We start from the raw sequence: 13,899 nt of genomic DNA, 5'->3' as shown, positions 1-13,899 counted from the left end.
GCTTATGGAAGGATGAGCGCATAATGATCCGGGGGACATGGATACACATTGACATTGTCTCCACGTTAGCCGATCCAGTGTCCTTGTTCTTCCTTTCAGTATCAGCAGAGCAGGGCCGGGAGGAGGAGCAGCAGAGAACCCCTCTCACACCTGAGGGCCCTGAAGTCTCACCAGCGTCACATCATCTCTGCAAGGCAGGCACCAGTGCAGATACCAGCACCATGGTGGGAACTAGAACATCGGCTAGTGTCCTGGAGCACAGTGGTGAGGGCAATTCACAGTCGCTGGAGGAGATGGCAGAGACAGAGAGTGCCCATGGCGCCAGCAGTCAAAGGACTGCAGGGGACCAGGCACATGCTCAATCGATGCCTGATGATGTGCCTCTGGAGTTGTCCGCGACGCAGCAAGCGCAGGAAATGCGGCTGGGTATGCAGGAGCATTTGGGGAGATACAGAGGCTATGCTTGGCTTGGTGTCTGTGGTGGAGGAGTCTATGCGGACTATCGCCGAAACAATGAGCCTCATGTCCGAATGCCATGCGTCCTCCTTGGAGAGAGTGGCGACTCTTGTGTAGAGGCTCCTCCAGTTGACCCATCGAGGCTTCCTGGGGATGCACTCGGATCAGCAAGCCCTCACATCGGCATTGACCTCAGCTGGTCAGTGCTAGTGTGGGAGTCAGTCTGGGCACCAAGTTTCCCAGCTCGGTGCCCATCCATCCATGGTGAGCAGGGAGGTCCAAAGCGACCTCAGATCGGCGCAGCAGCTGCCTGTCGTCTCTGCGGGCTCCTCTCGGGGCGCTCCGGATGAGGGCTGCAGGCTCCTCCGCCCCTTTGGATGTTCAAGTAGTACAGAGCAGATTAAGTAGAAGGTCACCTGGGATGATGACATATGAGAATTAAATAATTGGGGCTAATTTTGTTTGAACTGACGAGATGATTTGATGATTTGATTTTTAAAAAAGCTTAAAATTAAGAATGGATGAGACAGGATAATGTCAGACTATTTTCAGTGGTTCTAGGGTTTTGAATAATGGGTAATAATTTAAGGTTTAGGATAGTGACCAGAAGAATTCTTTTACATAGGGTTGTAGGGCTGTGGCATCAACTACTAGTGTTGGTGATTGAAGCAGAAATCAAGTCGACATTTAAGAATAAATTTGAAAGGCGATTGAAGGAAAGGAAGAATAAAGGGATATGGGAACATAGGTATATGGTATTAAGACTACTGCTTGTATGGAGTACACCAAAGGCCTGGTTTCTCTGGTAGGTGAAGGCTGTGTGGATAGAGAGTAAACCATGTCTTCCACTGTGATTGCCAAGCCTGTGATTAGAGGCCTGTTGGCCAAATGTCTAGTTTCACCTGGCTGTGGCTTTTACTTTAGCTTTTGCTGTAGCTGGTACCTTCAAGTTTGTAGTAGGTGATTCCAGGAAGAGAGCATATGCTGACTTCTATAAGAAATATGATGCCATGAAGGCATTTGAAGCCATGAGGGATGCTGCTGTTTTTGAAAGTGTGAAATCAAAGAAGTAAATTCTTGCAAAGGAAACTTGAAATGAGTGACAGGATTGCTCCTCCAAAACACACTGGGAAATGGAGACAAAAGGATATACTTTGTGCATTCTATATCTGATGTATAAATAAAACATTTAATTTTCCGACCATTAAAAAAAAAAGTCCATGAGGCAGACAAGTATATCTGCCACAGAAGAGGTTTAGACACTTATCACCAGAACTTGCTAGATTGCATCCAGGGTTGTTAAGTCTTACTCTCCTTAGGAAAACTTCCCACTATTCAAAGATCATTCTGAAGAGAAAAGATGATCCTACCACCTTTTCTGCGTGATCAAACATTTCCATAAACCCCTCTACATTCACTTCTAACAATGTGTGAAGAGCTCATGAACTTCTTTGAATAAACTATCGCAATCTTAATAACAGTTGCTTCTGTTGCTTCACCCCCTTTCCATTGATTAGCATGATTACCCTTACTGGTTCCACTCTTAGCTATCCAATTGGAAGTAGAATATCTCCAATAATGGCTTCTCTTCCTGTTGTCAGAATCCCCTTTGCTTGGTATTCTCCTCTTTCTCATCTACATGCTTCTGCTTGGCGAGATCGTGCAAAATCATAGGTCGGTATCCATACGTATGCTGACAATATTCAGCTCTACCGCTTTGACAGGCTGTCATACCAGTATCCAGTGTTGGATGAGTTGTAGTTTCCTCTGGTTAAACATTGCAAACATTATCTGTAAAATGCATATTGCTACCACCAATTCCATCCCACTCCCCAGCCATTGTCTCAGGTTGAACTAGACTGTTTTCAGCTTTAGTCCCCTATTCAACCATGAGCTGTACTTCAGATCCCGTAGTCCTCAATTACAAAGACTGGCTACTTCTACCTCTGGAACTACCTGTCTCAGTCCAGCAACTGCCAAAACTTTCATCCATGCTTTGGTCGACTCCAGACCCGTCTCTACTGGTCCAATCCTCAGGCCAATTTCTCACCCTCTATGTTCTACAAACTTGATCTCGTCCAACTCTGCTGTCTGTGTTCTATCCTACACCAAGTCCCATTCATCATTGATCCATCATTTTCTGTTTTTGCTGAGCGAAATTGGCTCATGTACAGCCCAGCAAGACTTTCAATTTAAAATTATGGAATTTGTCCCTTTATGACTTTACCTCTACCTGTTTCTCTCACCTCTTCCAGCCTACTTTTCCATCCCTTGCACTCTGGCCTTCACCATTGTTAACTGTCTTCAACCATCCAGGTCCCACATTTTGGAATATTTTCCCTTAACTTTTCCACCTACCTTCCTGAAAATGCATCTTGCTCACCCTCCCAATCTTTCCTTTTTAGAACCAGCATAGATTTTTGTTTGTGAAGCACTTTGGGCATTTTGCCTTGTTAAAGTTGCTATGTAAATGCAAGTTGTTGTGATTTCTGTAATTATTAGTGATTGTAATATGCCACAGGTAAGAGCTTTATCTGTACAATGTCATAAGACATTCACTTGTATTCAAGAAATTTTACAATCTGTAATAGTGTCTAACACTGAATTTCTTGCATGGGGTAATGTTGTTACAATTCTCATTGTTATAATATTCATTCTCTGTTGTTACAATACTCAAAACAGAATTTGCAAATAAGTGGGTTTATTGTAACTTTTAAAGTTTCTCTTTTGGGGATTTCTAATTTAACAAAAAGTTGCAATTTGTTCATTTGGTATGGTTACTGTTTATGGTGTATATTTTCTCCACTCAATTAAAAATAAGCACCATGAAACATCCAGCTTTCTGGGCTTTTCTGCAATTCCTTTAAGAGCAATTGATCTAAATTGAGTCTGTGTTCAAATTGAAACCTGAACTATGACTTAAATAACTCTCCGATTGCATTTTTGAGTTTGCTCAATTGAGAAGCTACCTTGATGGAACAGCTGGGATGTGGGGGTAGGGCAGGGGAGAGGATGCACACTGTGCACCCCAACTGCCCTTCATGTAACAACTACAAAATAAAAGTACAAAGACGAATTGTGAGCATTTTTTACACTGCTTTAAAACTGTAATACTGTTGTGCTGTAATAAAAATTTATTAAGATAAATCTTCAAGAAAACCAATTGTAGTAAAATATTAGAGCATTGAAAAGAAAAATTAAAGAACTTGTTCAGACTATTGTAATTTGTTTTCAATCTTTGTCAGGTCAGTTCATGAAAGTTGTAAAAACTCTACAAGATGGTCATTTTGTGAATTTTGTTTGCTCAGTTTGCTTACTGTAGAGATATAGAGCTATGTAATATGGCACAACCTTTTACTTCTATTTTTTGAAGCCTTTGAAATGCCATTTCAACTTAAATATGTTTTCTTTTAATTGTAACAACTTTGTGGGCAAGTTGTCATCAAATATTGAATTTCTATTTGGGAGGTTGTTAAAACTTAAGGGGCATAACAAGTAGTCAGCAAAGGTTGTGTCTTAACACTACTGCAATGGTTTGAGGATAAAACCAGATTAGTGAAATATTATTTCATAGATATAAGTAGAATGTAGGTTTCAGGCATTTAATAAAGATAAGCATTAGATTTTTTTTTAAAAGTTGCATGCATTTATTGATAAATTTAGCAGATTTGGATTTAAATCTGATTTGACAAAAAACAAGTGATAAGTACACAGCTATATTTAAAGGGCAGTGATTAATAATGGTCCCTTGCAGTTTCCATTAATCATAAGCCATCTGCAAGAAGGTACTTCAAGAAATGTAACATATTAAGAAATCTTGGCAAGTGATGCAGAGGGGGAGCTATGGAATGACGTAAAATTTAATGTTGATAAACTTAGGCAAGGGGTATATCATAGAAACAGATTTCCTGAAACAAAATTTGCGAATGGAAAACGGTTTCCAGTGGTGTTCCACAGGGTTCAGTGTTAGGGCCCTTGCTATTTGTTGTATATATTAATGATTTGGACTTAAATGTGGGAGGTATAATTGGGAAATTTGCAGATGACACAAAAATTGGTCATGGAGTTGATCGTGAAGAGGATAGCTGTCGACATCAGAATTATGTCAATGGTTTGGTTGACTGGGCGGTAAAGTGGCAAATGAAATTCAATCCGGAAAAGTGTGAGGTAATACATTTGGGGAGGGCAAACAAAGCAAGAGAATATTCAATTAACGGGAAGTTATTGAGTGGGGTTGAGAGAGGAAGTAAGACACCTTGGACTGCATGTCCACAGGTCCAGGAAGGTGGCAAGTGGACAAGGTGGTCAAGAAAGCATATAGAATGCTTTCCTTTATTGGGTGTGGTATTGAATACAAAAGCAGGGATTTTTTTAAAAATTCATTCGTGGAATGTAGGCTTCGCTGCCTGGGCCAGCATTATTGCCCATCCCTAGTTGCCTTTTTCATACCTTCCCTTTAATGAACCAGATGGGTTTTTACAACAATCATTGGACTTTTAATTCCAGATTTTTAATGAATTCAAATTCCATCATCTGCCATGGTGGGATTTGAACCCGGGTCCCCAGAGCACTAGCCTGGGTCTCTGGATTACTAGTCCATCGATAATACCACCATGCCCATCACCTCCCATATAATGATGGAACTGTATAAAATGCTGGTTAAGCCACAGCTGGGATTTTGTGTACAGTTCTGGTCACCACATTATAGGAAGGACATAATTGCTCTGGAGAGAGTGCAGAGGAGATTTACAAGAATCTTTATAAGAATTTACAAGGGCTTGAAAATTGCAGCTGAGGAGAGATTGGATAGGCTAGGGTTGTTTCCCTTAGAACAGAGGCGGCTAAGGGATGACCTAATTTGAGGTGTACAACATTAAGAGGGGCCTAGATAGGGTAGACAGGAAATACTTGTTTCCCCTAGCTGGGGGGTCAATTACCAGGGGACATAAATTTAAGGTGATTGGTAGAAGGATTAGAGGGGACACGAGGAAAAACCTTTTCACCCAGAGGGTGATGGGCGTCTGGAATTCACTGCCTAAGTTGGTGGTAACGCTCAACTCATTTAAAAGGTACCTGGACCTTCACCTGAAGTGCTGTAAACTGCAAGGCTACAGACCAGGTGCTGGAAAGTGGGATTAAAATGAGCGGCTATTGTCCTTTTTCTCTTTTAGACTGGCTTGGACATGATGGGCTGAATGGCCTCTTTCTGCACTGTAACTTTTCTGTGGTTCTAAAATGCTTGTAATTCCATTTGGATGCAGAACACGCAGCATGTTGAGAGTATATGCCAGAAGCCATTAGCCTGAATGAGCAGCAAAGTTGGGCATGAGTCATCATCAGTATGTTTATAGAGAATTGAAGATCTCAGTCAGATGGCCAGAGGCACTTCACTGGTTTGAAAAAGGACCAGTTTGGGGCAGCTGCCACTCCTGCAGTGCCCATCTTTAAGTTTGGAGGGGAAGTGAGGAGGAAGTGGTCAGTGTGATGTCCCATTTCCACTTTTTGATGACAGTTTCCAGCAGTCCTTTAAGGACTGATGGATAAGTTACTGGACAACCCAAAACTCTGAGCAGAGCATGCTGGGCTCATTCTCCACTCAGTCCTGACAAATTTCAGGGAAAGGTCCTGAAACAGGTATTAGAGCTTAGTATGAGGAAGGTGCCTAAAGCTTCTTTTCGGCATTGTCAGAGACACTGGATATACAAAATATGTGCATACAAAGTATGTTGTCTGATGCATTTCATATGACCTTGGGGCACAGGAGACAGCATGAGTAAAATTATGCTTTTTTTTTCCTCTGTACTACAAGAGGAAAATAGTTGCGACAGGATTCAATTTCTCCCCACTATGTTTTAATTGTGGTCATTCATCAAGCTGGTAGATAAAATTAAGTAGATTCTTTGACTGTAATTAGACATAAGGACAATTTCTATGCAATGCACCAAAACATCCAATTTGCAAAAGAAATAGCTTTTACTTCATTTAATGAATACTTGTGTTTTCAAGCCTATTAGATTGAAATCCCTCCGAACAGCTTTGTATTTGAATATAAGGAAAAGCAAAATTTAAGTGTGATTAAAATGCTACAAATCTGACCAAGGCTTATATTTCAATGCAGTAACAATATAGGTTTTTTTGCATGTAGTTCTATTTACAACAGACACATCTTATGATGTGAGAACACCAAAATGATAACACGGAGGATGCGGATGTTTGTTGGCTTATGAATTTTGTTAATTTTTTAAAAAATTCATCCATGGGATGTGGGCATTGCTGGCTGGGCCAGCATTTATTGCTTATCCCTAGTTGCCCTTGAGAAGGTGGTGGTGAGTTGCCTTCTTGAACCACTGCAGTCCATGTGCTGTAGGTGTACACACAGTGATGTTAGGAAGGGAGTTCCAGGATTTTGACCCAGCAACAGTGAAGGAATGGTGATATATTTCCAAGTCTGAATGGTGAGTGACTTGGAGGGGAACTTCCAGGTGGTATGAACATGTGCAAAGGATACAGCAGGGAATGCGACAGACTGGATTACCCTACAGAGAGCTGGCATGTACTTGAAGGGCCAAATGGCCTCCTTCAGATCCATAATGACTATGACAAGCATTGTCCTTACAAGAATTAAGTGTAAATAACCCCTGTGTTAGTATCTTGGAAAATAATACTTTACAAAGGCAGCAGACAGATGGGAACAGCACCACCTGGAAGTTCCTCATTAACGAATCAAAAAACTTAAAACTATGGTTTTTATCTGTAGGGGAATAGACATGGAACCAGCAGTAAAATGGCCCTTTAATTTTTAGCAGCAGTGAAAGGGCGCCACTTTTCCTAATCTTAGGTGATTTGAAATGGTCACATTACTTCAACATGATATATCCATGTAATGCAAAAAAGTCAACAACAAAAATTAGTAAATTTATAAATGAAAAAAATATTTATTCATATTTCAGAATCCAAATAAATGAGCAGGACAGTGCCAATTTCTGAGAACGCTACTTCACAGTCATTATGTGCCAAAATATCTTTATTTTTCACCTTCTGAGTATTGAAGCAGGTTTTTGGTCTGTAAACACTAATATTTATCATTCTGTAATTTTGGAACATAGTACATCAATTTTAATCTTATTTTAAAAGGATGCAGAAATACTATTTATTCTCAAATGTTTCAAAACGAAAACATAAGTGACACAACACTTCAATTCTAAAATCACCATATAGCTGTTGGAGTAGCCCATTAAGATTGAATGTCACCTTAAGGTTCAGTGTATTACTAAAAGATTAAATTGAAAGAAATTAGTTACAGGTATCCTGAGTTTTAGAAATGATGACCAAAAGATAAACACTAGTTTAAGAAATACATACAGACAGTCTTCAACTTTACAACATTGTAGTTATGACGAACGGCACTTAGGCCGTTTGTAAATTGACACCCTGTTTTGACTTTCCCACGCCATGCCAGCAAACAAGTTCAAACGTTCATATGTGCGCATTGACATTCTGCGCCACCCATCTCCGACTCAAGATGCTCAGTTGCTGTTGCAACACCATTTTTACTTGGTCAATTTTTGTGTTTCCAAACTTTTTCTTAAAATGTAACATTTCTTTGCCATATTTACAACATAAATACATGAATGTATTACTCATCTATATTATTCATCAATAATTCATCGAGTTCCATATTCTGGGTTACTTTGGTGAAAATAAGGGATCAGGCCTTGGCTCAGGAACCAATCACCCATTTATAACATTGTTCTTATGGGAAAATCAGTTCCGAGTTACGACGTTTCGACTTAAGACATGGTTTTCAGGAAACAATTGTGTCCCAAGTCTGAGGACTGCCTGTACACTAATTTATATATCAATATCTTTACCACAGTTGTTTAGCATCCACTCTGTTGATGATGATGATGATGAATGTGGAAAGTTGTGTTTTGACTTAAGAAAACAAAGAACCCCAGTCCCAAAGCAAGTACATCTAAAGAATTGTACACAACTTAAAGCTCATATTTACACAACTTAAAGCTCATCTTTACAACAGCAGTTTGGGAGTTGCTCGTTCTTTCCTTATCATTTTGACAAGTACAGAAAGTAATTGGAGACAACAGTAACTCCTTAAGTTCAGTGTTATATTTACACAGGTTGAACCAAACATCTCCAAGTATAATGTGATTGCCGCATAATGCAAGTACCAAAGATTATGTTTATGTTGTACAATGACAAACCTCATTACCTAACCACAAGTGGAACGTGATCATATTGGATTAGTACATTGGTGCAACAGTGAAGAGAAAGATTGGAACAACAAATTATGAAGCTTGGATGAGGATTTACTTATCGGGACAAACATGCTGCACTTCAAATTTATATTTTATTTATGTAGTTTTTGAAAGGTAACAGGGTGGATGTATTTCTCATTTTGTACGAAAAGCTAAAGTGCCATTTTATACATTTAATTGCATTCACAACCTCACAAAGCTCCAAAATGCTTTGTAGCCAAATGTATACTTTGAAGTGTAGTCACTGTTCTGATACAGGAGCCGTGGCAGCCTATTTGTGCACAACAAGCGCTCACAAACAGCAATAACATGATCATTCAAGTTCCAAAGTCGTCATATTGGGCTAAAAATGTTTACTGTTTCTCTCGCCAAAGATGCTGCCAGAGCTGCCAAGTTTTTCCAGCATTTTCTGTTTTACTTTTAGATTTCCAGCATCTGCAGTATTTTGCTTTTTATTTTAATGACCAGATGTTGATTGAGGAGTAAATATTCACCAAGAGTCTACCAGAACTCCCCTACTCCCTTTGAATTAAATTGTAACATCATATTCCTGTGCTAAACACCCAATTTTAAATAATTTTACTGCTACCGCTCAACTGTACTCCCTTTGTTTCCATCTATTTTCTTCATTCTTTATTTCCTTTCTATGTTTATTTTCATTTCATTTTGCTAACATTTAATGTAACTTCTCATTAATATTGTCTAAGTGGAAGGAAAATAATGGGCTTTGGCTATAAATGGGCTTCAATCAACAACTAAAAGACTCAAGACTGAGCTTGATACCTCACTGACACCTGAAAATCAATCCCTGAGGCAGAAACATGTTAAAATGGGAAAAGCTGCTAATGGATGGGGTACCAAAATTCATCAATGGACCTTTGGGGTTGGATCATCAGTGCTCCTAGGTAGCTTATCTCTACAGAATAGGACAAATATACTACTACTACATGGACTTTATAACTGTATTCAAGTAATAAGGAAGACTAAAATTACAGGAAGCAAACTATTTACCTGGAGTCACACATCTAGCATGGTTGAACCTCGAACTTTGTTGAGCACAAATAACTGTAGAAACTCCGTCTCAGAGCTGTCAATCAAATATACAATGGGAGTGCTGATTTAGGAGTATACAAGTGATATAACAGACTGACAGGCAGATATTTAGTATAATTTTATTGGCAGGTTGAGGTCAATTATTTCCTGATTGTATTGTTTGGTAACCTTTCAAACATTTACTTTTTGTGTGAAACTTGACAAGAATTCTCACATTTTATTAGCTAGCATAAAATAGATGAAGAAAGTTCACACTTTGTATTAGAAAATCTGTAAAGAGAAACTATTAAATACTCAAAATATTGAAGACAAATATAAACCAAGCAGCAAAAGGTATTCCTAACATCTAGAATTTGTATTGCCTTTAACAGCTTATAAATATATAGAAATAATCTATATGGAATACATATTGTTTGCATCTTGTTGCCACCCTCAGTTCGGTGTCAAAAGTCTTCCAGGTTTTCAACCTAATGTTGTTCACATAGGCTCTTTTTTAAAAACTGTTTAGTTGAGAAAGATGCAAATGGAGTTAAAATGTTTTGGGACATTTCCCATACAACGGTGAATTCAGGAATAAGGCATTTACAACATTTATCACATGGGGGTGGAATCTGGTGCTCTCCCCCATGGTGGGTTTGGTGACGGGGGGCATTTAAGCAGTTGGGAAGGTGGCAGGCGGGGACCCCACCACTTTCATGCCTCCACCTCAGTTCAGGCCCGAACTGAGGCCCTTAAGTGAGCAATTAATGCCCATTTAAAGGGCCTCATCCTCCCGCTGCTGATATTAACTTTGCAGAGGACAGGGATCTTGCCATGTGGGGGTGTTTACGGGCTTCCAGTGGGATCCCCTTATTAAAAGGCACAATGCTTGATCGAGGAACCCGGCATCGGGAATGAAGAGGGAGTTCCACTTGAGAGCCACTCCCTGCTTTTGCTATTGACCCCCACCCCACCCTTGTACCTCCTCCCCAGTGACCTTCTTCCACCCCCCCCAACCCCCACCTCAGGCTTGGGATCCAGTACCGATCATAGGCCTCAGGTGGGTGTCATACCAGCAGCAGCCATTTCTCCTACTGGTGGTGCTGCTGTTCACTAAAGCTGCTGGCCTGTAATTCGCTGGCAGCTCTCGGCAGGCAGGAATCTGCACCTAGGGTCCTTGATCCTGAGGGGAGACCTGACGCTAGCCTGTCAAGGTCCTGAGTGGAATGAGATGCTGCAGGCTTTCCCAAAAAGAGTTGACGGGCTTCACCTGGCTCTTCAGCCAGTGGTTGAGGCCCCCGTCACCTTCACAAGATTCCATCCGCAATTGCCAGTGCACCAAGAAATACTCAATAAATGTTACGTGTCACCTCTTGTTTTGACCTAAATAAAGGTACATCCTTGTGCCAGCCAGTCACATCATTAAAGCATATGCTAGCCTGCTAGTATTGGACATGTTCACTACTCCAGTTCTGTAAGTACTGGAGAACAGATTTATAGGTATGATCAACATCTACTCAAATTGTTATGAGACAGTATGGTCATAACTTCAAGGACTTGATATTCTTGACCATTTAAAGTACAAACTTTAAATGGGACACTGGGTTTATGATGAATGGTTAAAAATCCATCACAACTGCTATTGTGTTATATTGCAAGCATTAGAAGTATTAATCCTTAATGTCATAGTGTTTGCAATAGAAGTGGTAAATTTGCACAATGCTCTTTTTTAAAATGGGCCATCTTTAAAAAAGCTAATTTGAATAAAATCTATGTTCAAATGCAACTTGCCAAAATAAACATTTGTTACTTTCAGAATTTTTTGAAAAGTCCTATATATACACACTTCATTTGCCCCTCCCCATATAAATCCTAGAAAGTCTCATCTCCAAAGCAAATCTGCTTAAACCATATTTTAGTCCTATCTTTACTTGCGTATTGCCAGATAAACAATTCAATAATTTTGTGAAAATGCAGACACTGTTTGTAGATGTCAATCTATTAAGCCTTTGACTGCCAGCAAATCCAGAGCTAACTTAAAAACAACAGACCTCTAATACACTGTCACACTGGAGCAAGTCATGGTATTACAGCATTAAAAGTACCTCAAATGTCAAGGCTTACTATAGTATTATTCTGCAAATTATCTAAAGCATTGTAATTAATCTTAACACTTTACTTCCATAGACGTCCCTTTCCCCATTCTCTTACTCATCTATTTATATTATGTTTCCTTTATTTTGACTCCATACCTTCTCTTAAAAAATATCTGTTACATACATTCTCACTACATTTTATGTGGCTGCCATTTTTTAAAAATCAGGACCTGGGACTCTGATATTGCCACTGCCAAGGCTACAGTACGATCAGATCCAATCTAGATTTTCTCACAAACACTTCAGCACTATGGCTGGACAAATTAACTTTGTCATGAAACCTGATTGCATTAACCTCTATTGTAGCATGGACAAATTATCTAATCTAAATATAAACACATCTGCATCATCAGTGCACTCTGATTAGGTTTGATTTTTGTGATTTCAGTATCTACAGTTTCTCAAATTTATGTAAGTTCAGAAATGCAAAACTCGGAATCTTGATCTCATGTCACCCCAAACATCGGCAACAATTTAATTCTCAACAATGTGTTAAATATTCACAGTAGATCTGCTGAATACTGTAATCAGCTCCATCTCAGTTCATGACAACTATGCATTGACTCTAGGTGTCGGTAATCAGGGAATTCCTGGTTTTGTTTCCATTTCATTTGAACTGCTTTCTAAGATGTCACTTCTGATCTACTAGAAATTGTCATGTGCCAATTTAAAGAGTTTGAGCTGTATATACAGTCATTTGCAAACCAAACTGCATGAGAAATTTATTGACTTCAATTCAAGAATGACGGACAGGGTATATTAAAAAATTGAATGTTTTCAAATGTGGCAGGAATTAGTATGGATAAGAACAGAATTCTGAATCTCATTAATTATGTGACTTTTGATGACAGCCATTACGTTTGGGTGATTTCACCACTAGAATTTGTAAGAGGTCTGCAGTATTGAAAGGTACTTGGAAAATGGAACGAAAAATAATAATTCCATTACTAACATCTTTAAAAAGAAATCATTTTTGCCTTCTGCCACATTAAAATTATAAAATATATTTCACTGCTGACTTTTCACACTGGTAGCCTTAAAACTACCCGATTAAAGGATCATCATCATCATCCTGCAACTGGAGTCGAGCAAATGTATGCTGAGGTGACATTCGCTTTTTCATTAGTATTATAAGGCAGGACAATGTTACCAATACCATCAAGGAGCCAATCACAATTCCAACCACATCAGGTAGGCTCACACAGACCTCATTAACCAGCAAACATCTCACATTCGTGAAAGTTCCATTGTTAGGCTCCTCTTTCAGTCCCAGGATGTGGCACATCAGTGGGTAGATATCAATACTGTTGATTGTGTTGGTTTTGTAAGCCTTTCGAAATGCTGGTCCATGAGCTACCAGAAGAGGATGCATGCTTGGTAAAGCGTTATCATAACCATGGTCGCCCACTGAAGAAAAAGGCAAAAAACAATATGATTATCAGTGCTTAAACTAACAATTATGACACCTAAGAACAAGATTTTGAAATGATATCATTGATGTGGATCATTGCCCAATGGAAGCAGTCATAACATAGAACTTACAACACATTCAGCCCTACAAGTCTATGCCAGGTTTATGTTTCACATGAGCCCTCCATCCTTACTCCATCTCACCCCATCGATAAATCCTTCTGTTCTTTTCTCCTTGGTGTACTTGTTTAGCTTCCCCTTAAATGCATCCATGCTACTGGCCTCAAACATGCCATGTGGGAGTGAGAGTTCCACATTCTCAACTCTAGGTAAGGGGAAATTTTCCTGATTCCCTCTTAGCACTGTTAGTGACTATTTTATTTGCATGGCCCCTAGTTTAGGCCATCGCTTTGCCATTTGTGGCCTCTGTAATCACCGATTACCCACCTCCCCGCCAAGTGCTAATCCCTTGCTCCCTCCCACCAATACCGACTCCAGTCCTGATCTCTCATTTTCACAATGGCCTCATCCCATCCACCTACCAAGCTCCAATCTCTCACTCCCTCTCC

At 39.6% G+C, this 13,899-nt stretch overlaps 2 protein-coding genes and 1 pseudogene across 8 annotated transcripts in view; 2 read left to right on the top strand and 1 right to left on the bottom strand.

The window, feature by feature from the left end:
• enpp5 (ectonucleotide pyrophosphatase/phosphodiesterase 5) overlaps nt 1-13,899 on the top strand; it is a 526,082-nt gene that overhangs the window by 24,706 nt on the left and 487,477 nt on the right. The gene's annotated exons all lie outside the window — the stretch shown is intronic.
• On the top strand, nt 838-3,676 carry LOC144680726 (cytochrome c oxidase subunit 6C pseudogene; annotated as a pseudogene). The gene has a single exon (XR_013576614.1). The product of XR_013576614.1 is annotated as a cytochrome c oxidase subunit 6C pseudogene (transcript).
• enpp4 (ectonucleotide pyrophosphatase/phosphodiesterase 4) overlaps nt 9,880-13,899 on the bottom strand; it is a 30,647-nt gene continuing 26,627 nt past the window's right edge. For all 5 annotated transcript variants that reach the window (XM_078542008.1, XM_078542010.1, XM_078542007.1 and 2 more), the window contains one exon: nt 9,880-13,327. In XM_078542008.1, coding sequence (XP_078398134.1) covers nt 12,963-13,327 — 365 coding nt within the window. In that variant the 3' untranslated portion in view covers nt 9,880-12,962. The remainder of the gene's footprint in view (nt 13,328-13,899) is intronic.

This window comes from Cetorhinus maximus, chromosome 5 (genome assembly GCF_964194155.1).
Source record: "Cetorhinus maximus chromosome 5, sCetMax3.hap1.1, whole genome shotgun sequence".
Lineage (NCBI taxonomy): Eukaryota > Metazoa > Chordata > Chondrichthyes > Lamniformes > Cetorhinidae > Cetorhinus > Cetorhinus maximus.
Note: the sequence above shows the minus strand (reverse complement) of the source record. Positions and strands in the feature narration are given on the sequence as shown.